We start from the raw sequence: 27,825 nt of genomic DNA, 5'->3' as shown, positions 1-27,825 counted from the left end.
TGATCATCTCCCTGGAGAACATCTGTCCAAACTTCCTTGGACACTTTCTTTAAAAAAGCAGACAAGGCTCCAGAAAAACCTCCAGCCAAGAACCCTTCAAATAGTCCAATCAAGAGCCCTTCAAAAAGTCCAGCAAAGTCACCTCAAAGAAGTCCTTCCAAATCAATATGATTTATATTTACAATATAAATACGTTAATGTAGCTATATTACTCATCTATAATTGATTGAGTACAAAATTCTGGGGTATTTTTGGTGAAAAATAGGGTATCGGGCCTTGGTTCAGGAACCAATCCCCCTTTTATAACATTGTTTCTCATAAGAAACATGGTTCCGAGTTGCAACGTTTCGACTTAAGATGCGGTTTTCAGGAACCAATTGGTGTCGTAAGTCCAAGGACTGCCCATATGTCTAATTTTTTGACAGAAGGCAGGGTAGAGATGCCTTACAGACCTGATGAGATGGGATGCACATGTTTCTTATGTGAGCTCTTGTTCACAAAAGCTTATGCATCTCTAATTCAGTTAGTCCAGGAGGTTCATCTTTATCCTGCTTTTTGCCTGACTTCAGACTAACAAGGCTTAGTACTTTTCTTAGTTTTCCTGAGGTGCGGACCGGGGACATATACAGATATAGAAGCATGACCTGCTATAGTTCCTTTCTTGCTCCAAGCCTGTAAAGCCCTACTTAAAGCTTGTGATGAGGAACTTACAAGCTGGAATGAATCTCTACCATCATGCCTTCAAAGAAGGATGATAGTTAGAGGTGCATTGATCCATATCATATCTGCACTGATATAAGGAAAATTGACATTTTCAGCAATTGACCTTTTTTGACTGATGTGGCTGATTTAATGTCGCCAATAAATGCCACGTGCATGTGTGCAGATGCAACGTGCATGCTGGCAGCTTGGAGAGCAGGGTATGACTGGTAAGTCCGTTGGGGGATAGGAAAGTGGTAGAGGGGACGGACAGAGCGTGGGGGGCAGATCAAGGCCCCAGCAATGAGGGAGGGAGTGGGGCTGGGGCAGGCACTGCCCAGCTGGGGTAGGATGTGGGATGGAGCTGCAGCTCATCCGTTGGGCATGGGAGGAAGGTGGCTTCTGCCTTGCTGCCTGGTGCAGGCTGAGGCCAGGAGCAGCACTGGGCTCTTTCCATTGTGGGGGGGAGGGGGCTCTTGGGGCGGGTGGCGGCAGTACTGGTTGGGAGGGCTATGGCAAATTCTCAGGTGGCTGTAGCTGAACATAGTTAATAGCAATATTTTTCATCTTTAGAGCAAGCAGGCAGTAAGAGTGCAATTTCACTGTAGTAGTTTAGCCTCTTTAATTTGGTGCTCTCCTTTAGATTTGCAGATTTCAAATGCTTGCATCATAGGATTTGTCTGCTAAACAGGGATTAAGAAATATGGTGCTTTCAGTCCCTCCTCATTGAAGTTCTACATACCTTTTAAACTTTGATAATAGGAGAAATACCCTTAGTAACATTGCTAGTAAGTGAGATCTTTTTTCTGGTTTTGGTGCACTCAGACCTTAAACAGCGCTTAAAACTTGAGTTGATGTTCAAATGAAAACACTTTAAAATTGAAAAAATCAAATGTTTTCTCTCTACTACTAAGTTTGCCTTCCGAGATGAATATGATAATGAATGTTACAGCTATGGGTTTTGAAGTGAGTTAAAGAAGCTAAACTCTAGCTTAGCATGTAGTTTTCTTTATACTGGGATGTTTTTCTTGTATAAAGTGCCATTGAAATCTAAGGTACAGATATTTTTAATACTATTGCAATAAAAATGAGCACCCCCTATGACAGGCTGTTGCTGAGCTGCTTGTATCTTCTTTTAGACGTTTTGTGCACCAGAAACTCATTGTAAGCACTCCAGCATATTTTCCTATTCAGTTTTGTGCAGTCTTAGCAAGTGATCAATATGAGGATCAAACTGCTGCTTCCAAATTGTGGGTGGTGGGGGAAGGACTAAATTAAGACCCTTCTTTTCTCCTCCCTCAGATTTTGTGCATGGATAGCCATTCAATTCTAGGTAGTAATCTGTGGGGCTGAGGGGGCAGTACAAGCATTCAGCTTGCAGATGCCCCTGCTCTCTGGGCTAGGAAAGCTGCTAATGCTACTGTAATCCTTATGAAATGGGTATTCTAAGTGATAAGATTTATTATGGACAGGCACTTTCTTGGAAGGCTGGCGAGTGAAGCAAAGTAATGGGTTAAAAATGTTTTTGATTTTTTGGAGAAAAAAAAAGTAGTTAACATGTTCACTCAGTTTTTTCTTGTAATTTGAAATTGGGCAGATATGAAACCATGAAAAATGGAAGTAACTACTGTGCATATCAAAATTTATTATGCATCTATGTTACAGTATGCTTATTTTACCAAAAATATGCCATTATGAAAACTAACTGCTGCACCTGGTCTTGGTTAATATTTGAAGTTTAATAGCTGTGAATGTTCTGCCTTTAAAAAAACCCAAACAAACAAACCCATAATATCAAAGGCTGTTAAAGGAATTAACAGCAAACTACTTGCTGAATACAGTTTTCAAAATTAAAGGCTTGGCATGTTGTGTGTGTAATGGATCCTACTCACGATACAAATAAATATTTATTAGAACTGTGGTGAAGGCATTGAACTTCCTTGAAGAGCTAACGCTGAACATGCTATAAAGTGGAAATAGCAGAACCAGTAGTGTTATGTAATATAGGTACAATATTAAATTATTCTTCCATTTATTAATGATTGTTAAATCAAACCTTGCTTAATAATCATAGCACCTAGTCCATTGAAATCAGCAAGAGAAGGAACAGATTTTAGAGTTTCTTCTTTCAGAAGTTGGTTGCTAATCTTGAAAAATGTCCATACTTCACATTTCTTTTCTGTGAATAACAAACCTATTTATAATTGACTTTGCATGAATCATCCTTCATATTATCAGCCTGAAAGTAAGTGTTAGTTCATGTACTTCTCTACTAGTTATTCAAAATGACATGTTTAAAACCTAAAACCTGTAAGTAGCAAAATGTTGAAGTTGGATATTTCCAACTGTCAGCTAAAATGGATTAGCAAAGACTAATGCTTAAATAATATGGTTTAATAGCTGACTAGACAATATCAAATGCTATTTTAGTGATGCATAGACGATGCCTCTTTTTTCTACACGTTTTTTCAGCATTTCCAGATGCGTTTTAAAAAAGTAAAATTATTCTTTCTTCATTTGTTCTACAGTTACTTAAACCATATATAAAGGGGAATTTTGATATTGTCATTAAAATGTCACTGATTTAAAGACTTGAAAAAATAATATTCAGCATAGCAGATATTATAACAAACTTATTGGTATATTGGATAAAATTATCCTGATTTAACACTGTAATTTTTTCTTAAAAATGCAAGTAATGAGTTTTTGGCAAATTGATGTCCATTTATGTTACAGTGTAACCGGAAGTTCAGCAAATGTAACAAACAAGGGGAGAAAAAACTCTGTGGCAGGGACAGGAATGCAGATAGGAAGATGTGCAAACATTTCTCCCTGTTCTTGTGGCTTTGTTTCTGTGTGTGTCTGTTGGACGCAAAACTTTGGTAAAGCATTTCTGAGACCTGATGCCAATAAAAACAATGAAAACTTTCTCTTAAAATAGCTCAGTGAAAAAAATGTTTTTAAATGAACATATTCCAGTTTTTCTTACTTGCAACATACATGTTGCAATCAATGAAAAAATGAAAGTAAAAGTTAAAAGCATAGTTTTGATCTGTTTTCACTGACCATGTTTAGATAATGATTTAATTTTTGCTTTTCACTGAAAAAGCTAATTTTTTGTTGTACCGTTTTTGCATTATATAGTAAGCTATATTTTAATTCTAACAATACTCCTTTAATACTGTTCCAAGAATTAGTATACATGAAAAATATTGACATAATGGGACACTGCAGTTGTGGTTAAAGAAAATAATAAGTTAATTAGGTATCTGTTAAGCTCATATGAAGAGTGCTGACATCTACTTTGATATTCACCAAGTTATTTGAGAAGAAAAGTGATGTTGATTTATTGTATTTTCCCAATTCATCTACTGTAATTTAAAAAAAAAAAAAGCAACTCTTAGAGATAACGGAGGACATTGAACTTCAGCTGTAAAATGTATATAGGACCAGATTCCTGTTCAACATAATAGGAGCCTGTGGGTCCTATTCTACCTTGCTCACTTGCCTGGAAAAGCATTAATATGCCTACTTTTTGTAACATACTGTTATCTTAGACATAAAACTAAGTCACAAAAAGCAGTGAGCAGGGCTGTAAATGTTTATCAGGGTATGATGCAAGGTGGAATAGGATTGCACTTAAGCATTTAAAATATTTTATATCTGTTTGTTTAATTGATGTATTTGATTTCTGTGCTATCCTTTCCAAAAAGACTTAGTGTGACTTAAAATAACAATCTTAAAACAAGATAGAATAATAAAGCAATTCCCCAAAGAATACCCAAAATTTAACCCAACCTGTTACAAGTGTTCCCAGATAAAAAGGTCTTGGCCTACTTCTGAAAGATGACCAGGCTCGGGCTCTAGCAGGCCTCAAGGGGGTGGTAAATCTAGAGCCAAGGAACAACAACAAAGAACAGCTTTCCGTTCGTTTTGTCCAAGAGAACTTGGCACGCAGGCGGTACCTACAGAAAGTTGTTCTCTGCTGATGTAAGGGATCATGATGAGAGGAAGTGGTTCCTTAAGTACATAGAACGAAAGCCACTTAGGGCTTTTATATTTCACCTTAAATTGTGCCTGGAAAGGAGCAGGAAGCCACTGCAGACTCTGGAGCACTAAAGTAATATGCTTCTGGTGATCTTCCCCCATTAGGTGAGCCACGCATTTTGCACCAGCTGCAGCTTCCAAACAGTCTTCAAGAGCATCCCTGCACATAAGGTATTGCAGTAGTCTAGCCTGGGTGATGGTGGCTAGGTCTGAATTTAAAAGAGAGAATTGCACTCCTTGCACTAGGTGGTTAGTGGAAGGCATGCCTAGCCACTGCTGAAACCGGAGAATTTAGAGGTAGCAAGGGATGTGCAAGCACCCCAAGGCTGCAGGCCTGAGTGACAGCGGGAGGCCAAACCCCATCAGAAACGGGTGGCCCTAGCTCTCCCAAGTCATGAGGGGAGGATGAGCACTCATCTGTCATTAACTTCTGGTCTTACCACATAAGAAATTCCTGCCCAGAAAAGCATTTCATCCTTTTACTCTTCTGTGAAATATGAAACATCATAACCAGAAGGAAATATGACTCCATCCTGCTTGCCACCAAACAACTTTGAGGTATTCCAATTTTTCTCTAAGCCTAACCTGCATAAAATGAACCGTTCTAAACAGCAGATTTTTACCATACCTTTAACTCTCCTATGAAATAAACTTTCATTTCTACATAGGAGAACTTTTACGGTCTTTCTCCTATGCCTAAAGAAGGGTGCTTGTACCCAAAAGCTTGCAATTAAAGATGTATTTTTTTATTTTTTTGCAAAAATCTAGTTGGTCTAATAAAATATAACCTTTACCACGAGTTCTGATTCCTTTTTGTGTCGAGACCAGTACAGCTACAACCTAGATGCCTAACATCAAGAGATGCTTTTTTGCGTGGTGGCCAGACAGTCAAATCATAGAAAATTAGGAAAGTGACCTTAGGAGGTCATCTAGTCCCACCCCCTGCTCAAAGCAGGACCAGCCCCAACTAAATCATCCCAGCCAAAGCTTTGTCTAGCCAGGTCCAAGAATGGAGCTTTCACTGTGGAGCCTGTCTGGGTAACCTGCTCCAGTGTTTCACTACCCTCCTAGTGAGAGAGTTCTCCCTAATATCTAACCTAAATTTCCCTTGCTGCAATTCATCCACAGTCTTTCTGTACTGGAGGGGCCAAAATTGATGTGGTCACACTAGTGCTGAAGAGAAGAGTCACTTCCCTTGATCTTCTGACACTGCTCCTACTAATGCATAGGTGTACTAATAAGTACAATAGTATATGGCCCAGACTTTTAAAATGGTTGTCTGGCATTTCCTGTTATAAGGCTGTTCTCAGTTGCCTGTGTTTGCCACTCTTCTGCAGTTTGGGATAAAATTTGCCATGGCTTGTCTGCTTTAGAATTTTTTTCTTCAGATTTCAGTCAAAATGGCCAGTCTGTTTGTTTTTTAAATTAAGATCAGGAAGAATACAAATTTGGTCATATTTAAAAATACCCCTTTTTTGATGAGCTGTAGAGAAGATTTGAACTTGCCGGGCAAGGAGAGTTACTAGAAGTTGTTGAGGGAAAACTTGTGGAAATTCACTGAGCAATGGTAGGGAGCAGATTGGAGCAGAGATTAAGATGGAGATTGGAGATTAAAGGGGCGTAGCTGCGGGGGTGTGACTAGAGGTTGTGGGTAAAGGGGAGAGATGAGGTGTGGGAACTGAGACTGACCGACAATGCTGGGGATCAGGTTTGGAAAAACGGACAAAAGAGTTGGTCTCCTGGAGACCCATTCTCCCTCTGACCCCCCGCATGAAACTAGGGTTCTGCATTACCAAATATGTGGAACTTCCTACCAGAAAGTCTCATCTCCTTTGAGTTGATGCACCTACGGGATGACGGCATACTGCTGTCTGTTAGTTAGTCCAAGTGGCAGAGATCTGTGCCGTGGATCTAATGGTTTTAACCCTGCCAATGACTTGTGTTGCTGTCAATATAATGGCACCTGTTGTAATGTTTGTCTTTTCAGCTGGTGTTTTAAAAAATATGTAGAAAATAAATGTAATGTGCATGCTTGCACCTGTAAGTATACTGAATTAACTTTACTTCATGGCAGAGTTAATGTTAGCCTGTACAGCCTTCATTGAGCTCCTTTACATAAATTCATTATAGTAATCTTCTGATCGTACGGTCACATACTCCTTTTCCCATAGTACCAGATGGTCCAGGTCTGGGAATGAATCGGGGGGGGAGGGGGTCCTGGCTCATTTGTCACCACTTGGAAGGTGCATAGGGAATGAGGCAGAGGATTCCAGGGAAGAAGATAGTGTCTCACGGGTCAGCCAGTGCATATGCAGTGAAATAGGCTTCTTTGCCTGCCTGTGCCACTGTTCCAGTGTAATGCTGGATAAGCCACGCATTGGGGCCACATATTGAACAACGAGGAAAGTACTGAATTCAATACCCTGTGTAAAAACAAGTGGCTTGTGCAGAAGAGGCTTTTAATTATATCAGTATATACTGTCTGAGTGCATAGGTACGCAACTTCCTCAACTGGCTTGTTGAACTGTGTGCTTGCAGTACTGCAATGCAAAGAGCTATGGCTTAAGCAATAGGATCTAATTACTTCAGCTAAAAGCAATGAAAGCCTCTTTTCCCAGAGTAGAGAGGCTACTGGGATCCTGTACTGGATCCGTTGGCTGATGAGGTGCGTCTCTTGGGTGTGTGTTCTGTCCTTCAGGGTAGTGATACCGCGTGGGAGAAAGACTGGCTTTCTTCCTTCTCTTTATGGCAGCTTGTAGGTGTTCTCATGGTAGCAATGGTTCCAACCTGGGCCTGGCTCTTTAGACTGTTTATGATGTTCAGTTGTTACTTTGACAGATTAACCTTTTTTTTTCCACATCAGCAGGGAAAAGGGACAGTGACAATTTAACTATATAATTTAGTCAAATACAATCAATTTCATGGGGCAAAAATATTGCCTCTATTTGAAGGATTCCTCTTCCTTTGCTGCATTTAAAAGGTTGACTGAAAACTATGGAAGTATTTGGACTTCTCAATGCTACAAGGCTGTTTTATAATGTAAACGGTTAGATAACGAAGTATACAAGTCACTGTCAACTTCTGTAAATATTATGGATGCTGTGAAGGCTGTCATGGTTAAGCTTACAATAGTTCATTCTACTAAATTAAGTAGGTAAATGAAGAGACTGTGTAACTTTGGAGACTGGTAAAGGAGCGACTAAACCTTTTACTCTCTAGGGTGGTTGAATCAAATCAGCGCAGGATAGGAGTGATGGACTAGTTTTGTCTGACAACTGCTGTCCAAAACATTTGTCCAAAATGTTTTGGAAAATTTCTGAGTTTTGGAGCCAGGCTTGCAGGGAAATTGCTGCATGCTGCTGCCCTGGCTTGTGACTTGGCTCTGCAGGGAGCAGAGCTCTGTGCCAGGGGTCCCCTTGCTGCCCAGCAACATGGGGCTGCATGAGGTGGGCAGTGGCGGCAAGGAGACCCCGGTGCAGGTCTCTGCTCCCTGTGGACCCAGGTCATGTGGCAGGGCAGTGTTGGTCCCTGCCGCATGACCTCTTCTCCCTGAAGACCCAGATCTGGGGCAGCGGCAGAGAGGAGATCCCAGCACAGGTGTCTGCTCCCTGCACAGTCAGATTGCATGACAGGGCAGTGCTGGTCCCTGCTGTGCGACCTGGCTCCGCAGGGAGCAGGGATCTGGGGCAGCGTGGGGCTGGCAGTGGCGGCACGGAGACCCCCGGCTTGGATCTCTGCTCCATGCAGAGCTGAGTCGTGTGGTAGAGACCAGCAGGCTTGCTCACTGCTTTGCACTGCTTCCCTGCCATGCGACTTGGCTCCACAGGGAGTAGAGATCCAAGTGGGGGGGGGGGGGGGGTCGGGTCTCCTTGCCTGCATGGTGGGCAGCGGTCCTCCCCAGATGAGCTATCTATGGCCCCGTCCTGCTCCCTGCAGGCCCCAGGCCCCGCCTGGCTAGGTAGGCCTGTGCTGAGCTTCCCTTGCAGCCTGTTCAAAACAGATTTAGAGGATATTCAGCCGAAACGAAAAAAGACAGTGATCTGAAACACCAAAACAAGACGCTGTCCTCCAAAACAGCCGAATCCAAAACTGAATCAAAACAGCCGTTTCACGCAACCCCCTACTAGTATTGCTGGTCTCGTGCAGAGAGAGTGGCTACAGCATAACAGCTGATGCATGTTCCTGAGCAGCAGCAGCTCCTCCTCTCCATTTAAAGTGTACATTTGTTCATGCCATCAGTGCAGGGGGAGGCCAGAGATTGTTGATCAAGGAAACTCGGCCACACTTTTTTTTCCCCAATGGATTTGTGGTCCTTACAGACTCCAGCTGAGGAAAACTTGTCAGATAGTGCAGAAAAAGTTTGTTTCTGTGCCGGACTTCTTTGGCAGATAAATGGAAGGCTTCGCTGCCTCTGTATACAGATGCCTTGGAAGAGAGAGTAGTATAATGAGGTCAGTGCAATGCTTTGCCTCAATTAATTAGGTCTGGTGGGGCACTGTTCTAATTTGGCTACACTTGATTTTTGGACCCCAAGTTAGTGTCTGTGTTGCATTATGTAGACATGCTGGCTTGTTCATAGCTAGCAAAGGTATCTGTTGTGGTTCCTTGTGCTATATAAGCATACCCTCCCCTGCTTTTTTTTTTGCACCCCCATATGTGCACAGGCATACACTACATTCTGTATTTACTCAAATATTAGATGACCTCACACTCCTATATTAGGTTCTGATTATGGAAAAATTACGAACTTGTTATAATTTTCCAGGTATAGAATCTAAGAATTGGGAAGTTTTCTTGGATTCCAACACTCCCCCTCTTCCCTGCCCCCACCCCCAGCAATGAAAGCAGAAATGGGGGGCAGGAGGGCCAGGTCAGGTGGCTCCCTTGCCTTCTGCCCTCCCACTCCCCCCCCAGTAGCCTTCTTGCCACCTGAATCCCCCCACAGCTCTCCACAGCCTCTGCTTCTTCACTCCCATCCCCCCAACTTTCCCCAGTCTCCATCTCCTCTTCCCCCTTTCCCCTATTCTCCCCTTCCCCCCCACTGTCAAACTGCTTGGACTGCTCTTTCCCAGAACATAGCACCTGGAAGTTCAGCCCTTGCTTCACTGCAGCAGTGTTGGTGCTGCTGATTGGCCAGGCAAGGGAGGGAGTTTCCTGTGCTCCATGCTCAGAAGAGACCTGAGCAGGAGCCAAGTTGCGCTTGACAATAAGGGGAGAGTTGAGGGGAGGAGGGGCACAGAAGCTGCAGTGGGGCACCTGCTCCCCTCTCTACTTCCTCATATTTGCAGATTGGCCCCATGCTCATTGGGAAGAAAAACCTTGCCTTTTACTGAAGTAAACATGATGCATGGCTGCACGCGCACACGCCTGGATGGATGGATTCTAGGGGTGTACCGATAGAGATTGTACTGATACTGATTGCCAATTTTTAAGGAGGTATATCGGCCAATACCCATCCAATTTCCGATGCACAGCTCTTCAGCTTGAAGAGCTGCTTTCAGTTGGTAAGCCTGGTGTGGTGGAGGGGGGGTGCAGATCAAGGCCCCTGGGGTGTGGGAGGGAATGGGGCAGGGGCAGGCATTGACCAGCCAGGGCAGGGAGGGACATGGGTCAGAGCCTCAAGTGGCTCGCTTTGGGGGCAGGGGAGGTGTGTAGCCCCTGGATCTGGGTGGGCTGGGGCTGGAGCCAAGGTGGGTGCAGAATGGAGGTGCAGCTTGTTGGAGGGTGTAGGAAGGGAGGGGGGTGGCTCCTGCTGCTGTGCGTGGATCGTCTGGTGCTTGTCTGGTGGCTCCTGTCACTAGTCTGGGAGGGCATGGAGCATGGTGGTGTATTCCCCTGGATCTGCTGGTTAGGAAAAGCCTGGTCCCAACCTGCCTTGCCCTTTCCAGATCTGGGGGCACATGTGTACGGTCCCCCCGCCCCATGCCCTCTCAGACAAGGAGCAGGAGCTGCCAGACAAGCACCGGATGAGTTGTGCACAGCGGCGGGAGCTGCCTCGTACCCCCTCCCCATGAACCGTGCCTCTGTCCCAGCCTTGGCTGGGCAGCCCCACACCCATACCCTGCCTCACCATGGGGACTTTGATCTGCCACCCCCGCATCCCTTCCGCCTCCCCCCTCCCCTTCCACCACAACAGACTTACCAGCTGTATGAAGCATTCCACGCTGCTGCCTCTGCTCCTCACTGCCTACGTGCTGCGCTGCGCTGCAACTGTGCGCACGCACGGGCATTTATCAGACAAATTATCAGCTGTATCGGGCCCATTTCTGATGCAGAAAATTTTCTTTGTATCTGTACTGATCTGATATTAGACCAATTGTATCAGTGCACCTCTAATAGCTTTGTGATAGGGTGGCATCCTGTTCTTGAACTTACAGGCTCTTTCCTTAGAATCGCTGAGTATGGTTAAGTCTCACCATACCACTAAATTGCATGATGGGATGTTATCAGTGGCAGCTAATGATGCTAAAATCTGTCATCTTACCCCCACTTCCTCCAACCCCATTCACAGTGTGCTAGACCTTAGTTTGTTCCACAGCTATTCAAGTAGCTTGTTCCAGTGCTTGACATAATCAGAAACTTCTTTCTAATCTCCAGTCTAAATTTCCTCTGCTGCAATTTGAGGTCATTGCCCCTAGTTCTGACCCCTACAACCACAGAGAAAAATCTAGCTCCATCCTCTTTATTGAAGATTTATCAAATCTCCCCACAGTTTTCCCTTCCATGGACTAAATTCTAGTTCTTTCAGCCTGTCCTCAGAAGTCATGTTTCCCAGGCTCCTAATTGCTTTTTGTTACTTCCCCCTGGACTCTTTCAATCTGTCTGCATCCTTCTTGAAGTGAGGGGCCCAAAACTGAACACAGTACTCCAGGTGAGGCCTCACCAGTGTTGAATAGAACAGAAGAATCACTTCCCTTGATTTGCAAAAGACACTTCTGTCAATACAATCCAGTATGCTGTAATGTTTTTTCCAGCAGCGAGCATACTGTTGGCTCCTATTCTGCTTGTGGATTGCTGTAATGTCCAGGATTTTGCGATACCACAGCCTAGCCAATCATTCCCCAGTCTGTATTTGTGCATGGAATTATGCTGTCCCACATACAGGGCTTTGCTTGTCCCTTTTGAGTTTCACTAGATTGAGTTTTTTAGATCATTTTTAAAGTTTGTTCAGGTCACCTGGCCCTATCCTTTAGGGTGTATATAACTCCACCCCAATTGGTGTAATCTGCAAATTTGCTGAGCGTGCAGTTGTTCCCATCCCCAAATAATCAGTGATGTCTTGATTGATGGGAGACTTGGCCTCAGGTTTTAAGTTGATGTTGGGCAATTTTAAAAAGGTATGGTCTTCTGTGTAAGCAAACAAGGACTGTGGTAGACTGAATTACTGATCTAAATCTGAATATTTTCTTTACACTGCTGTTTCACAATGAGAGATATGTTCACCTATAACATTTAAGGGTTTCATTTAAAACTTGTAAAAAAAATCAAGTAAGGAACCATTTTTTCTTAATCTTTCATATTCCTTGTGTAATGCTTCAAATGCTTAAGTATTTAAGTCTTACGTGAATTGACAGATATGTTAGTCCCTTTTCATTTATTGAAAGATGATTTCTTTAATTTTCTGGATGCTACAAATTGATTTTTTTTTCCTTTTTGCCTTTTAAAGTAAAGCTGCTTCATTTCTGTAGCTTAGGTTGTACTACATAGATGGCAAAGAATAGCATGGTTTAAGAAGATAAATGTCAAGAACGTTTTTTAAAGTAGACATTCAGAATTTTGGATTAATGGAAAAGAAGGTCAATAATTGCATGGATTTCAATGAGCTTGAAAAGAAATGGCATTCCTGTGGTGGTACAGTGATTATTAAAACATTGTGAATTCATTTCAAGGTACTGTACTGAGTTTTTAGTTACTCTTCCATAGTAGAAGAATGACTTGGTAGGGCTTTCAACTTGTGCAGTTTGATAAATTGATTTTTTTAATCTCCTATAATTAAGGAAAAAATTATAATGCATTATGGAATATCTCAAAGGTGGACTTATTTAGTTTTTTCTTGTTAATGAACAGGGCCCTCCAGATTTTCAGCAGCATCCTGGACCTGTTCCCACCAGCTTCACCCAAGCACCACGACTTCCTCTTCAGGACCAATGGAGAGGCCCACCTCCCCCTCCACCTCCACCACCGCCCCCTCCACCTCCTCCTCAAGAAAGAGAGCCTTTCTTCATAGGAGGTAGACAATTTGTTATTCAGTTAGAGTACAGGATAATACTTTTTATGCTTTTTTAAGTAGTATCTACACAGATTCGTTCACACATGTGAAGATGAAAAGGTGCCACTTATTTTAGTGCAGCAAGCCTTGTAGCATAGGCCAAACAGTTTCGGTCACCTGAAGGGTTTTCCGGTCTTTAACTAGTACCAACCTGTATTTTTCCATCTCTAGCTACTATATGCCTACAGTAAAGCTAGCAAACTGCAGACAGTTTTATTTCATACCGCTGAGATATTAAATATTTGTATCAATTGTCTATTCAGGTTTGGTTTCCCCCATTAACAATTTTATCTTGAAATAGTTAATCCCTTTGCAAACTTAACTGTGTGTGTATTCTAAACAATCTTTCAGTTAAGTGACACTGCATACCAAACATGGTTCTGAGAAAACAAAAGTGTATTGTGGCTTGATTTAAAAAATAAAATTTAGAGTGTATATATAGTATTGAAATTTTCTAGCTTTTCTGTTTCCCTGGCCCTAATCCCTTTAATCTTTAGGTGCTTCTGCAATAGAATTAAAATGATGAGATGACCAATTCCAGTTGGCTGCTAATTGCTTGTTTCTTGCAAAGGGTGTCTGCGCCTTCCATGGTCTAAACAAGAAGAATATGTATATGTGGTCTTAGAGTTGCTCTTCTTTCAATGTTTTGAAGTTTCCTTCCCCTAACATGAGATTTTTCAAGTTATTCATCTGAAGTTGAAATGGGGTAAAAATGTGGTTTACAAAAAAAAAATTTAAAAAATCCATGTGTTTCTGAAGAGGTGACCACTTAATTATATATTTCATTTTGACAGAGCCAAGATTTCCAAGCCATCATTTGTTTGAACAGCGCAGTCCCCCACCACCGCCACCTCCTCCACTTCTCAATAGCACACATCCTGTTCCTACCCAGAATCCTCTGCCTTTCAGTCAGCCTGGACCAGGATTTAATCAACAAGGGCAGCAACCAGTATTTCCCAGAGAGAGGCCAATAAGACCAAACCTACAGCCTCAGGTGGGAATTCTTCACTTCAACCAGCCGGGTTCAGCAAACCCACGGCCTTTCATTCCTCCCAGGCAACAGTTCTTACAAGGCCCAGGACAGCCATTTCTAACAACGCATGCACAACCCAATATGCAGGTATGATCACAGTGAAAAGGGGCTTTTAAAATCTTTGAAATATTTCCACTTGGTTAACTGTTTTGGGATCTTTGCCTTAGTTTCTAGTAATGTAACTAAATGTGAAGGTTTGTCTGTTACAAATTTGAAAGATTTAAATGTAGTGCCTATTACCATTTTATGTTTGACATGGTGATGAAAATCTCCCTCTGTGTCCAATACTAATTTAATTATGAAGGATAACAGCAAACCTGCACCAGCATACTGTTGCTGAAGTGAAGTTATTAAAATTACTGTGATTTCTGCTTAACTGTTTATAGCTAATGAGATTAGAAAAGTTTTTAATGTCACATTTTGTTCAACATCACATGGTTCCTTAAATTGATTTACTTCAGTAGAAATATGAAAGCATTGTATTGTTTAAAATTTATATCCATGTACAGAGAGAAGATAAGTTTGTAGGTAGAAAATATAGACTATGGTGGGTTACTTCTCTTCTTTACACAGGAAAGGCTACAGTGCCCTCTGCTGACAAAAGTATCTTGTATTTTATGGGACTACCAGTTGGAGAAAAGTGTGGCCTCTTAAAATTAGTTTTCTTTTACTTTTAATCTGTTTATTAAAATAGGTCACATATGAACATTAAGAGTGTTATGCAGAGGCCCTTGAATATTACAAATTTTCCTGTGATGCCCGCACTGGGAGCTTACTCTGAAGATTTAATATGGTATTCTGGTAATTCTGAAAAGCAAATAGGAAGGTTTGTTTAACAGTGTCCGTAGGAAATTCCATGTGGGATTTTTTTTTCACTTCAGGTGTTTACCGCACACAAACTATCAAGTCCCTACACCACTGCTGTCAATCTACATTTATGCTTGACCCTGGTGGTTCTTATAGTTTTTTTTCTATAGGTCCTCTTCCACCACGAGGCTGGTGTGTGAGGACAGCAAATCTGTTTGGGTGCTGTTTTTCAGGAACTTTAATTACTTGGTATTGCAAAACAAATGAATCTTTGTTTCTGTTTGTTAAACGTGAAGGGTCCCTTGCACCCTCCATTACAGCCTCAGCCACAGCCGCAGCCTCAGCACCACCACCAGCAGCAACCCCATCACCAGCAGCAACAGCAGCAGCATCAACAGCACCAGCACCAGCAACATCAACATCAACATCAGCATCATCACCACCTTCCACCACAGCCTTTGATACCCATGAACCAGCCACAGTACAGACCTCATATACAGACTTCTCAGCAACAGCCAAATAATAATAGAATGCAGTGTCAACAGCGACAGGGTCCAATGAAGCCAAGACATGTAAGTACTAAGGAAAGCAACAGCAACTTCAGCGTTCCCTCAAGCCTTCTGTGTTCAGAGGGAATGACTGAGCTCATGCTTTAAAACCTTATGAGTACAAGATTTTGTTCCCATGTTTTCTCTTCTTTCATGGTCCTCTTGATTCACATATGCTGTTGTCTTTTCCTGGCCACTGACTTACTTTTCTATTCTTGTTCATTCTGTAGCCTTCCTACATAACTTCCTTTCCACCTTTTGTCCCCCTGCTACTTAGTCTTTCCCATGCTTCTTGTTTCATCCTCATTTCACATCATTTCTTATTCCTCACATAAGCCAAGGACTGACAATCAGGAATGCTGGGGAATAGGAACTGCAGGGCCAGGCAACATAGGTGGCCACCTATGGTGGCAAATTGAAGGAGGTGGCAAAAATGGTGTGCATTTAACTCACACTTGCTCCTTGGCTGCCTCAGGAGTCTGCATATGTGCAAAAGTGAGCGGGGCAGTGTTGGCATTGTTGAGCTGCTGCTCTAGGCCTCTCTGGTGTCTGCACTTGCCAGGTCCCAGGTTATCAGGGAGGAAATAAAATGTTGTTGCCATAGGAAGGCAAATATCCTTGCACTACTCCTGAGGAGTTGCAGCAGGACAGCTGTATGGCCAGATTTAAAACTGTACTGGTTGCCTTATGGTTGGGGTGAGGAAGCTAAGCAAATTAGCACTTAGGGTCTCTGTGCTTGAGGGTCTCTTGATTAACACTGCTGACTAAGCTTCTTGGAGCAGCATGCAGCTGTCATGCAGTTCACTTTTGACTCTAATTGCTCTGGCACAGATATGCTCTGCCCTTATCTTTTGCCCTTCTTCCATATTTCTTTACTTGCTTGGACACCTTGCAGGTTGGGTGGAAGAAGCAGTATGTTAGCAGCAGTACCCCAGTTAATTAAGTCACAGGTCAGAGCAGCTTGTTTGACTTAAGGGAAGAATTCTTTGAGGTGTCTTTTCCCTTTTGAAAATGGCTTCTGTGTGAGTGTGTGTACATGTGCATGTCAGATACTACATTTTGATGTTTAAAGACACACAAAGATGTCATAGAAATATATTGCTTCAATTAGGGGACACTTTTTAAGTACTCCCTTACTTGGAAAAAAAAGTTAAAAATGCAGTTGTCCTTTGAAGAGCTGCTGTGTTTAAGGATTGAGCTCACTCACTATTTAAGTGTGAGACTAAGGGAAGTTTAGTCCTGCTTGAAGTAGAACTCTCAGAACGGTTCTAATTCGCAAATAGTTACCAACATCACCATAACGGTTTTTTTTATTCTACCTGGCAGAACACACCATCACAAAACGTTGTCAAGCGTTCAAATCAGCAACTACAAGCGACTGCAGCAAGAAATAGCAACTTGCGTGAATTACCAATAGCACCATCCCACGTTCTTGAAGCTAGCAACAACCGGCGAGCCCCTACACCTGCTGTTCAAGTAAAGCCCATTACCAGCATGACACCTACGAAGTCTGTAGTAGGTGTTGGAAACTCCCAGGGAAGGACTGAAATGAAAGCTCAAGTAGTCACACCAGTTGTTCAGATTAAACCAGAAGTAAAATCTGAACCAGAGGTAAGGAATATTTCCCATTAAGGTTAAATGGTTATTTAGCATATATACATTTCTATTTCTTAATGTAACCAGTTGCTACATAGATGGAGACAAGAAATATCTGCAAAAATTACTGTTAGGCAACTGCTAAGGCAGTGGTATTGCTGAAAGGTACAGGATCGGAAAATCTAATCGCCTTTTAAAATAACACACATACTTTTCCAGTGTGACTTACGAAGTATGAACTCACCTGGTCCGAGACCACTATGACACTCCTTATTGCGTCGGAGTTACCTTGCCAGATTTTAGACTTCTTCATTGTAATGTTGCCAGAGAGCAATCTGCTTCCTCAGCAGAGAGAGAGATTCATCTTTTGAATACCGCTGAATAAGTCAATTTTGGGAGGTGAGAAGACCTACTACTAAAGTAACAAGCGTAAAGGACAGGAACCCCCTGAACTAATAGACTTTGATACTCTTTAAAGCGATTTAAAACAGGAACAGCTATTGAGTGACAAAAGGAAGAGAAGTAAGGCTGATGCTAACTTGGAATTACTTGAGAGATGATATGGGAAGGATGCCTACTGAGCTGATGGTGGAAGCAAGTCTGAGCAAATTATAGCAAGTAGTATAGACCCAGAGGATGCTGAAGACAGACTTCCCCCACGCCCCCTTGACAGCTGCCTGCAAGGGAGGAAGGAGTGGGGCTCACAGCAGTAGCACTTCTCTCTTTGCCTCGGGTCCTGCTGCTCCATTCTTTCTCTATCATAGTAAGAAGCATCTGGACCCAGCTGGACCCAGCCAGCTCCCTGCTGTTCAGACAGATTTCCCTTGATTATACTACCAGATAGTTTAGGTTTTTTTTTTCTCAGCAGTACTCATGCCTTGTTAATACTTTAATCTTGCAGCAGCTCCCAGACTGGTTCCCTGCTGCTTAGCACATCCTCCCAAGCCAGGGAGCCTCTATTTCCCTCTGTTTATCTTCTGTCTCCTACTCCCTTCTCTACATGAAAGGAATGGGTGAGTGGCTTGAAGAGTGAACTTCACTGTGAAAGAGGCCCAAATGATTTTTCAAACACAAGTTCTGTCAGTGTTACCAATCTCCTTTGTGATGTGGAACCCTCCCTGTATGAAGCTGTAACTGTTATCTAAGCAGGCACATCTTCATGATGCTTTTTCTATACACCTTTGAAGTTTGGTTTGCTCCCTAGAGGAACTATTTTATTTTACATTTTCTGTTTTGGTGAAAATGGCTGTGATGTGCCAAGACCCTGGAAAACTGAAAGTGGGATGAAGCATGGCTACACTTTCAAACTCTGGCTGTCATTCTAGAAGCTGGTGTGCTTCAGAGGGCTCCTTACCCCAGCACAGAGCTTCATGGAAGTTAGTGATCACAGAGGCTCCCCTCTGGAGAGCAGTTTGGGTTCAGACTGGTAGTGCCCCTAATGTCAAACATGAGGCAATGTTTTGAAAGCATGATGGTTAAATGCATCTCTTAGTGTCAGGTCATTCTGAACAGCCATAAATTCTTCCAGTTAAGTTTGCTTTGAATTTTGTCTTGAGGACCAGATTTTTATTAACAACTTACCTGGGAAAATTGTAGTAATACTTCTTTTAAGGTGATTGTGATTAACTTCTATTTTTTTTTATTATTTTTGACCATTCCTTATGATGTCCACAAATGAAAACACAGGTAGCAGTAATTTGACTTCCTGTTCACTAGATTATCAGTGGGAATAAAAACTATCTTGGTTCAGCTTAGTTTCTGCTCTTTATTTTTTGCAGACATTTTGAGACCCCTAGTCCTCTAAGCTCAGTTTCTCATAAAAGACTACTTGTAACAGAAAATAATATGGCTCATATCAAATCTAGTATTTCAAGCTAGTTAAGGAAGGTCGTAATATGTAGTTGTTAGTGGATGGCAGAATTACAGGACTTCCCTTCTGGTAAAGGTGAAGTAAATGTAAAATATGGACTTGTGTAATTTAAAGGAAAGAAATTACAGTATTGTTCCAGAACCACCATTTTTAGTGTTTATCAAAATGCCCCCAAACTGCTCTGAAGCAGATTGATTAGTTAACTTTTTTTAATCCAGGTCTAGTTTTTTGCTGGGTGTTTCCAGAAAAACAAGGTATAAAAGAGGCATCTTATTTCTGCTAATATAGTATTTAAATGAGTGCACAAAGATCATAGTGATTCATGATTAACTAGCTCTGCCTGTGTTGATGTCTCAGTTCTGTAGAACTTGTTCCTCTTATTCTTGCTTCAGAACTTATTTGGAAACAACTTGTTAAACGTTTGTCATGAAGGCTATTTGCCAAAGGCTTTTTGGTTTGAAGCAGAGGAAATAATTCCTAGTTATACCTGTGATAGTAAAATCTGGGTAGAAATGGGCTCAGCAATTAGTGGGGGATAATGGAAAATAAGACTGTTCTGTTTCTAAGGAAAGTCCATAAGGCAACAGCAGTCTTCATATAGTAATACTGTGTTCCTTCTCTTTGCTGGTGAGGTGTTATAGGCATTTTGCAATCTGGAAATTTCATGCACCAAAACAGTACTTTATTCTACCCAAACACGCTCTTCTGCCCTCTAGTACAATATTGTAGTATTCCTACAGTTCTCATTTCAGAGCACACTGTATGCTATTCATATGGTCTTTTTTTCCATATCTTGCCATAAAAGGTTATAAAGTATGACAAGATAAATTATGGTGTTAAAGGAGTAAAGATACTTCCCATTCTCTTGTTTATTTTCAGTATTGCTTTATAGTAAATTATATAAATTATTTTTTAGACATGTTAAAATTGAAGCAGATTTATTGGGACCATATCTTGCCATCCCTTTCTTTCAAGCCAGTAGCCTTACTTATAAGGTATTCTAACATGCAAGGTTCCCAGGAGCAATAATCCCATCTACCATGATGTAATATAGTCTGTCTTTTCGCTGTCTCTCTCTGTTGCTCTGTTTCCACCTCCTTTAAAATTTGAGGCATTTTAAGTTTTCAGTTCTTTATGACTGAAAGCATGTGATAAGCCCTGAAGAAAAGCTGGGAAGCAACTCTTCCTGATTAGCATAAAGCTCCTGTTCCTATTCCTGCAAAGCTGTAAAATTTTGACTTCTTAAGTAGTTGTTGCTGTCGCACATTGAATCTTGCCTGTCTTGAATCTGATGAGGGGGGAAGTTTTGGCAGTGAAACTGGGGGTTGGTGGGAGAGAAGGAAGCCCGTGTAGTGTTTCTCAAGTGCCCAGTGCTGGCCTTATTCTACTCCTACTGAATTGACTTCAGTGTTGGCATAATCAAATTCAGTAGGAGCAGAATTAGCTCAATTAGTTACCTAATTAGCTCTGCAGTAAATACACTGGCAGCCCTATTAGGCTGTAGTAAACTAATAAACTCCGCAGCAGGGTAGTGCTTGTAAATTTAAGTAAATACAAGTACTACCCTGCTGCGGAGTTGTTTTTTTTTCTTGCACAGCAGTGCACATGTAGACGCTGAATCGGTTGGCTGGGGCCCAAAGATGCTTCAGTGCGGGGGCTGCCTGCCAGCTAGCCCTGCACTGAAGCACCCTTGTGTCCCAGCCAGCCCCTCTGCAGCATGTTGAGCTGGGCAGGAGCAGCCCTTGTCTGGCAGGCTGCCCCCTGGAATCCCCTGCCAGCTGGGGCTGCTGGGGCTGCTGTGGCTGCAGTCTTGGGCACACATTTGATTGGTGCACCTGGAAGCTATAAACTGTAGTGCATTATACGCAGGAGTTTATTGCTGGCCATTAATAGCACATGGGCACTTTTTTGTGTGGATTAAAACAAAGAAAATTGTGACTGTTTTGAAGTTGTTTAGAGGAATAGGATTGTTCAAACTTGGACTAGGAGTGATAAATTAGTCAGTCCTAGGTTATCAAAACTGTATGCTAAATGTAATTAGTTTACAGTGTGGATTTTGTTGCTAAATGTTTATACAAATGAGAAATAAATTATTTTTTTTGACCATTACATTTTTACACTGGCTTGGCAAATCCAGTGGCATGCACGCATACAAAAAAAAAAGAGCTACATTTAATAGTGAAGCAAGTGCTTGAGGGATTTTTACATCTGATAAGGCATTATTTTGTTCCTATAGATCTTTCCTTGGGATTTAAGAAATGACCTGATTACTACTACTACTACGTTGAAGTGATCCTCTTTGGTTGTCGGTGTCTTTCCCATTTCAGATAGAATTGAGTTCCAAATTTAAGAGAATGGCTGTTGCCTCTTGCTCCAGAGGCTTGTGAGAGCTAGAAGATGCCTTTTGCTACTGCTTTTTTTTTCTTATTAATTTCCATCAGAGATGGAGGATTGCAGGAGAGCAATAGTAACATAACCTTCCTTTTAAACTTTGTCTTTAATTTTTTAAAATTTTAAATAACATGTTCTGGCACCTTCATCTTGTGGGTTACCACCTACCTCTTTGGAGCATAGGAGCCTATCATCAGAACTGATCAATAACCTGAACTATGTGATAGATGTCTTGATTACAGATTTGTCAAGCCATTAGATCATCATCATTTTGATTTGAAATAGGCTTGTAGTTAAAACATTGGCTTTGAAATCAGATGATCTGGATTTTGTTCCTATCTGATAGACTTCTGATGAGGTGAAACATGATACAGGTATTCCTCACGTAACATTGTCCTGGTTAACGTTGTTTCATTATTACGTCGTTGATCTATTAGAGAACATACTCATTTAAAGTGTTAGTTTATAATGTTGTTTGCCTGCCAGTAGGCAACTACTGTGACGTAAATGGATTCGTTTAACATAGTTTTTCTTAGTCGCATTTTTCAAGAATGTAACTGTGATGTTAAGCGAGGAGTAGCTGTACGTAGCCTTTCAGTGTCTTAGATGTACTGTTTGCACAGGAGTAAGACTTTTTTCCAGTCAAGAGTCCCCATGGTTGCCACTTGTGATGCACACATGCCATGTTTCCAATTACTTTGTGCCATATATGTTCATATGCCCACCCACTAAGGGCCTTAAGAATTCTTTGAATCCTGTTGATCTGTGACTGAAGTTAATGTTAATTAGGTGGCAGATCTTTAGTTTGCCTTTTTGGTATTTAAAAACTGGGAAGGGGATTACTGGTTGTTTGTTGGGGGGTTTTTTGGGGGGGGGAGGAGGGGTTGTTTTTAAGATCAGTTTGGAGCCCCTCCTTTAATTCTAGTACTCAAGCTATTATGGCAAAAGTTGGAGTGATGGTCCAAAAATATGCGAGCGGCAAGGATTTTGGAGGTCACATCTCCATGGGACCAACTGTATGGTTATGGTAGACTTAAACAAGCTTTCAGATGCATTGCTTGAAGAATGCTTGTCTTGAACAATGCATTGCACATTTCTTGAAGAATACACTGCATTAAAACAACTTGAAGTCTATCCCAACCATGCAGTTCATCCAATAAAAGATACTACCCACAAAATTCCTTGCCCCTCACCTACAGAAATCAATGTCCCTGATTTGAGACTTGCCTCTTCTTTTTGCTGTCTCAATGTTGATGAACAGTGGGAAGTCTGGGTATCTTGGTTTATGTCCCTGACTTTATGCTGCTATTTCTTCACAAGTGGACTCAAAAAGCCCACCTAAAATTGTTTTTATCTGGAGTAATCCATGAAAGCTTCCTTGTACATGGAGAAAAGGGACTTAAAGCTAAGTCCTTCCATAACAGTGGAGTTTCCTATGGAAGGCTGCGACCTTTCGGTTCAAAGATGGACAAGGCCTTCCACTTAAAGGATGTGAGATTAGTTACTTTGCATCTCTAGCCTTGTACACTCCAACCTCATGGATAAGATGAGCCAGACCTCAAATGACTCTTCCATATGGTGTCTCTCTGCTCCATGCTGTTATCCTGTTAAGAGCAAAGGAGTTGCCAAGGCAGAAACCAACCTCTAATTCAAAGACCCACCCTCTGCTTGATCGTCTGTAGACCTCTTCTGTCAATAGCAGGTCTTCTGTCAAGTTCTCAACAGTGGCATAACCTTTCAGAGAATCTTCCCCACTTCTCTTACTTATCAACCAGCAATAAATATTGCATATGATTCCAGGCCCTGCCTCCCTCCCCTTTCCCCCACCTCTTCCCCAGCTGTTTTTAAGGGACCCCTCTGTGGTGGTATTGTGCAAGGGGAAATCTTTCTCATGTTTTAGGATCATAGGAAAGTGGGGCTGAAAGAGACCTCACAAGACCATCTAGTCCAGCTCCATCAACAGCGCAGGATCATCTCAGGCAAGTGTCCATCCAATCTGCTTCTGAAAATTTCCAGGGATGCAGATTACAGTTCTCTAGGTAGCCCGTTCCAATGCTTGACCACCTGCATAATCAGAAAGCTCTTTCTAATCTCCACATTAAATTTCCTCTGCTGCAGTTTGAAGCCATTGCTCCTAGTCCTATCCTCTACAGCCAGAGAAAATAGTCTTTCTCTGTCTTCTTTCAGGTATTTCAAGATTATCAAATCCCCCCCCCCCCCCCCCTCCCCCCAATCTTCATTTCTCTTAATTCTGTCTGCCTCTCATCAGAAGTCATGCTTCCCAGGCTTCTTAATTTTTTTTTTTTCACGCTCTGCTGGGATCTTTCCAATCTGTCCATATCTTTCTTGAAGGGTTGGCCCTTCTGTCTTGAAAAAAGTTCAAGACACAGTACTCCAAGTGAGGCCTCACCAGTGCACAAAAGAACAGAAGAATCACTTCCCTTGATTTGCAAGGAAACTTTTGTCTCAGATCTTTTCATTTAATGCTGTTTTTAGAGTTCATGATGAGCACTGAATTTATTTCCTGGTTGTTTTTTTGTTTTGTTTTTTTCATTCCAAAGAGAGAATTTGCAGCCCAGTATGGATCCTTGATATCTCTACATCATATATACAGGTCCTACCTCTTATTTTTAGTGGGAACATCTTACAGATAATACAGGGCCTAGCACTGGTAATATTCTCAGACCTCGGCAGTAATGACAGCTCACTTAAGGAGATAAAATCCAGATGAGACCCAGGTAGGCTGAGATGGTTTAGTCAAGGGCTGTCCTTAGTCAGGAATGACATATATAAGCTTTTGAAAGCAACAGCTTGCTTCATCAGATGCTTTGAAAGAGCCTTGGGTATTGCTTGCAAAAACTTGTGCATCTCTGAATTAGTCTATAAGATGCAACTCTGCACTGCCTTCTGTCTGACTTCACACTAACACAGCTAGCTACCTCTCTCTGATCCTGGATAATAAAACACAGATTGCCAAACTTCTCCGTTCCATGTCAGCATGGTTTGAAACCAGCATATCTACTTAACAGAAAGTGTATGGAAGTTATCTCATTAATTCAGTGGAAACTAATGTGTGAAAGAATGTCTTTCTCTTATTTCTGTCTGTAGATGCTGAGGCCACACTTAAGTGATGTGTTTATGTGGATGACCTTGCAGTGGAGCCTAGGCACCATCAAAAATATAAATATTCTAGAATTTGGAGCCATTAGCCTGGCTTGCAGAACATTTCTGTTTTTGCTGTAGATATCCACAGTCCAGGTTGTGCCAGATAACACCACAGCTCTACATAGTATCAGCAGGTCTAAAGAAGCCAGTTTATTCTATTCTGTAAAGAAGCCATTTGGTTCTAGTATCTTTACTCGTACTGGACAAGTTAGGCAGTTCTGGTATTTGGAGGTGGGAAAATTCTCAATGTAGCCCTGATCATCTTACCTGCTCTGCCTGTGTCTGAAAACAAAGGGCATATGCTCTTGGGACCTAGCATTTATTGCATTATCTGATAGCCTGCTACTGACTGGTAGACATCCCTGGAAGCATTTTAGCTGAAGTTCAGAATATTTTGCTATACAGCAGGAAATCCTCAATTAGCCTGACTTTAAATGGAAAAAGTTTCTTATTTAGACATTTCAGTACCAATTATCTCCCTAGACAACACCGATTTTTAGAAATTTGGGCTTATTTACTAGCCCTGAAAAAATCCTGACTTCGTTAGTTCTGTAAGGATCCATGTAGGAGCACTATCTGCCAATCACTCTCCCGATTACCTTTGTACTGTCTTGTTCTTTCCTTACTTGTATTCCTTGAGGCCCTTGTTTCAGGAGCTCCTTCTCTCTTGGACCAAAATATAGTATAAGCAAGGTTGATGGATTCCTGCTTAAGCCCTTAGCAGTTTGTTGTCGTGAGTTCTTGTTAGTGAAGACCATTCTTTTGAAATGACGGATAAAGGAGATTCAAGTTCTCATCTCTGGTGGTACCCTTTATAGTGTTTTATAAGGACTTGGTTAGGTTTTGACCTCATTCATAACTTCTGCCCAGTGGTTTCAGAGTTCTGTTGGGTCATTTTGCTAATCTCTTAGTTTTGGAAGGGTTGTCTTGCAGTTTATTGTTAAGGTAGGACTCCTCGTTTTTATAGTAAAGAAAAAAAAATCTAGTTGCCAAGAATATAGTTCATGGGGCAGTCACTTGGAGTAGTTACCTGAGAGTAACCCTAGTTTGAGAGATGATGTCCAAATAAATTCCATGACTGCTTCTGTGTCCTGTGATTACAGAGCCCTATGGTTCTGCAAAATTGGTAAAGGAATAAAGGCAGCTGGGCCTGCTTCACCCTTTATTCCCTTAGAACTGGGGGTTGTAAGAACATCTTAAATGCAGGCATTGGCTTGACAGGCACTTTTGGCCAAAAGGATATATTACCTTGCACACACGGGTAATATATCCAAGAATAGAAGCAGTGCACCAAGAATAGAAGCAGTGTGTACAGTGCATCTCAATGAACTACCATTATTGTAAGGTAAGTAACCATTCTTCAGTTGGTAGATAGAAGTTGGAATGCCTTAATATCCTTTTATGGAACCCTGTGCTAAAATATAAAGTGGCATTGTTTTATGAAAGCCTGTTCTTTATATATTTGTTCAAAATACATAATAAGTATAAACTAAAGTTAAAATGGTCTGTTCATTGAAATTAGAAGCAACGTGCTATATAATGTATTTCCTGTCTGAGTGCTTACAAAATCTTAAGGCATGAAAATGAAATCTTATTGTATCAGGTATAATTTGTAATAAAATATGCATAACATGATGAAGCAGCTGTTCAAAAGAGAGCAGATTTTTTTTCCATAAAGGTGAGGATCTGCATTTCCCTGACTGTTGTCTATTTCACATAGCCTCTTATAAAGACACATTCTGCCGAAGTAGCAGAACCTTTAGAAAGGTTATTTGATGGTGTATAATACTTTCAGAAAGGCCCAGGGCTGGAATATTAAAGGCATTCTCTATATACCATTAATATTCCAACACTGCATTTGGCAACATTTTGATTCTGAAGAGAGTGCATGAGTTCAAGGTCAGAGAGATTGACTTGTGCTGTTCATTATAACCAATTATTGTGTGACAAATGAGTTTGAGATCAGGCTGAAAATTCTGTAAGAAAAATCAATAGTTCTAATCAGGGCCTTTCAGGTCATTTACCACCCTACCTTTTGTTACTTTGTCAGAAAAGAGCAAGATAAAACCTGTGTGACAGTGGGTTGCCTCCGTATTGTTACTTTCCATTTGAAACATATTTTGATATCTTGAATTATATTAATAGTTTAATTGGTTTCAGAAACTTCTAAATGAGTTCTAATTTATAAGACTTCATTTTTAGTATTCTGATTAGATTTCCTAACTAACATTATAGCTACTTTTTTTCCTCAGGAAGTAGTCTATCTAAGTCCTGAAATAGATTTAAGCTGTTTGTCTCTAATGAATAGCAAATAAACCTTAGTGGCAAATATGTCACTAACAGTTTGAGCACAGTGTTGAGGATTATTTTCAAAGCCCTTTGGAGAGTCGTGCCATTACGGCGTCTTTTAAAATGATAATTTAATATTGGTTTTAATCAGCCTGGACATGTCCTACTCTTTTTGGTAAATGTATTGACTTTTCCCCTTGTAGTTTCCAGATGAAGATGAAGAAACCAGATTATACCGTTTGAAAATAGAAGAACAGAAACGTCTAAGAGAAGAAATTCTGAAACAAAAGGAGCTCAGACGACAACAACAGGCTGGTGCTAGAAAGAGAGAATTACTTGAAAGACTTGCACAGCAGCAACAGCAGCAGCCTCCTACCCAACAATCCTTCATGCAACAAGAGGAGGAATCCTCAGAATTGCCTGCCAATGGAAACCCATTCATACCCCATCCTGGCATGCAGGCCAGGCAAAATGTGAAAAACAGACTTCTCGTTAAAAAGCCAGACATGGTCATTTCAAATATTCAGCCTAAACCCACAGATTTCCCACAGGCTGGGGCTAATATGCAGTTTCAAGGACAGCCAGTAAAAACAATAAAGCAGGTGAGACAGACTAGACCAGTACCTCAAGGTCAGCTTCCGCTGTCGCAGAAACCATTACCAACAAAACCTGCTGCAGGATCACTAACCCCAGCACAGACTGCTAGAGTGGCTTCAATACAAGGAAGGCCTCAGGATCTGAAACCAGGTGTGAAAAGGACTGTCGTTCAGCGGGCAAACAGTGGTAGTGGAGATGGGCCCCATGTCGGCACCAAAGTCAGGGTGATTAAGTTGTCAGGAGGGGTAAGTTTCCAAGGCTCATATATTTTTGTGTGGTTTGTTATGATCTGTTTTTGTGCACGTTTCATTCTGTGTAATCTTATAATACAAAATGAACTGACACTGGAAAGAAAAATATCAAGTTTAGAAGAACTAGTAGTCTGTATTTCAGAAGTTTATTTTCAGAACTATAGACGAGACTTATTTTTAAGATACTGGCAAGTATGAAGGGTGGTTGTAATGTTACATTGCAGGGTAATTATTAAGTGTACATCGCTGCTTTCAGATTAGCG

At 41.5% G+C, this 27,825-nt stretch overlaps 1 protein-coding gene across 11 annotated transcripts in view; it reads left to right on the top strand.

The window, feature by feature from the left end:
- The window catches only part of RBM33 (RNA binding motif protein 33), a 173,390-nt gene that overhangs the window by 87,434 nt on the left and 58,131 nt on the right, over positions 1 to 27,825 (top strand). For all 11 annotated transcript variants that reach the window (XM_014608999.3, XM_014608998.3, XM_019498869.2 and 8 more), the window contains exons 11-15: positions 12,814 to 12,976; positions 13,810 to 14,135; positions 15,152 to 15,427; positions 16,730 to 17,014; positions 26,918 to 27,556. In XM_014608999.3, coding sequence (XP_014464485.1) covers positions 12,814 to 12,976; positions 13,810 to 14,135; positions 15,152 to 15,427; positions 16,730 to 17,014; positions 26,918 to 27,556 — 1,689 coding nt within the window. The remainder of the gene's footprint in view (positions 1 to 12,813; positions 12,977 to 13,809; positions 14,136 to 15,151; positions 15,428 to 16,729; positions 17,015 to 26,917; positions 27,557 to 27,825) is intronic.

Source organism: Alligator mississippiensis, chromosome 5 (assembly GCF_030867095.1).
Source record: "Alligator mississippiensis isolate rAllMis1 chromosome 5, rAllMis1, whole genome shotgun sequence".
In the NCBI taxonomy this organism is placed as follows: domain Eukaryota; kingdom Metazoa; phylum Chordata; order Crocodylia; family Alligatoridae; genus Alligator; species Alligator mississippiensis.
The sequence above is the reverse complement of the archived record's forward strand: the minus strand, read 5'-3'. Positions and strand labels throughout refer to the sequence as shown.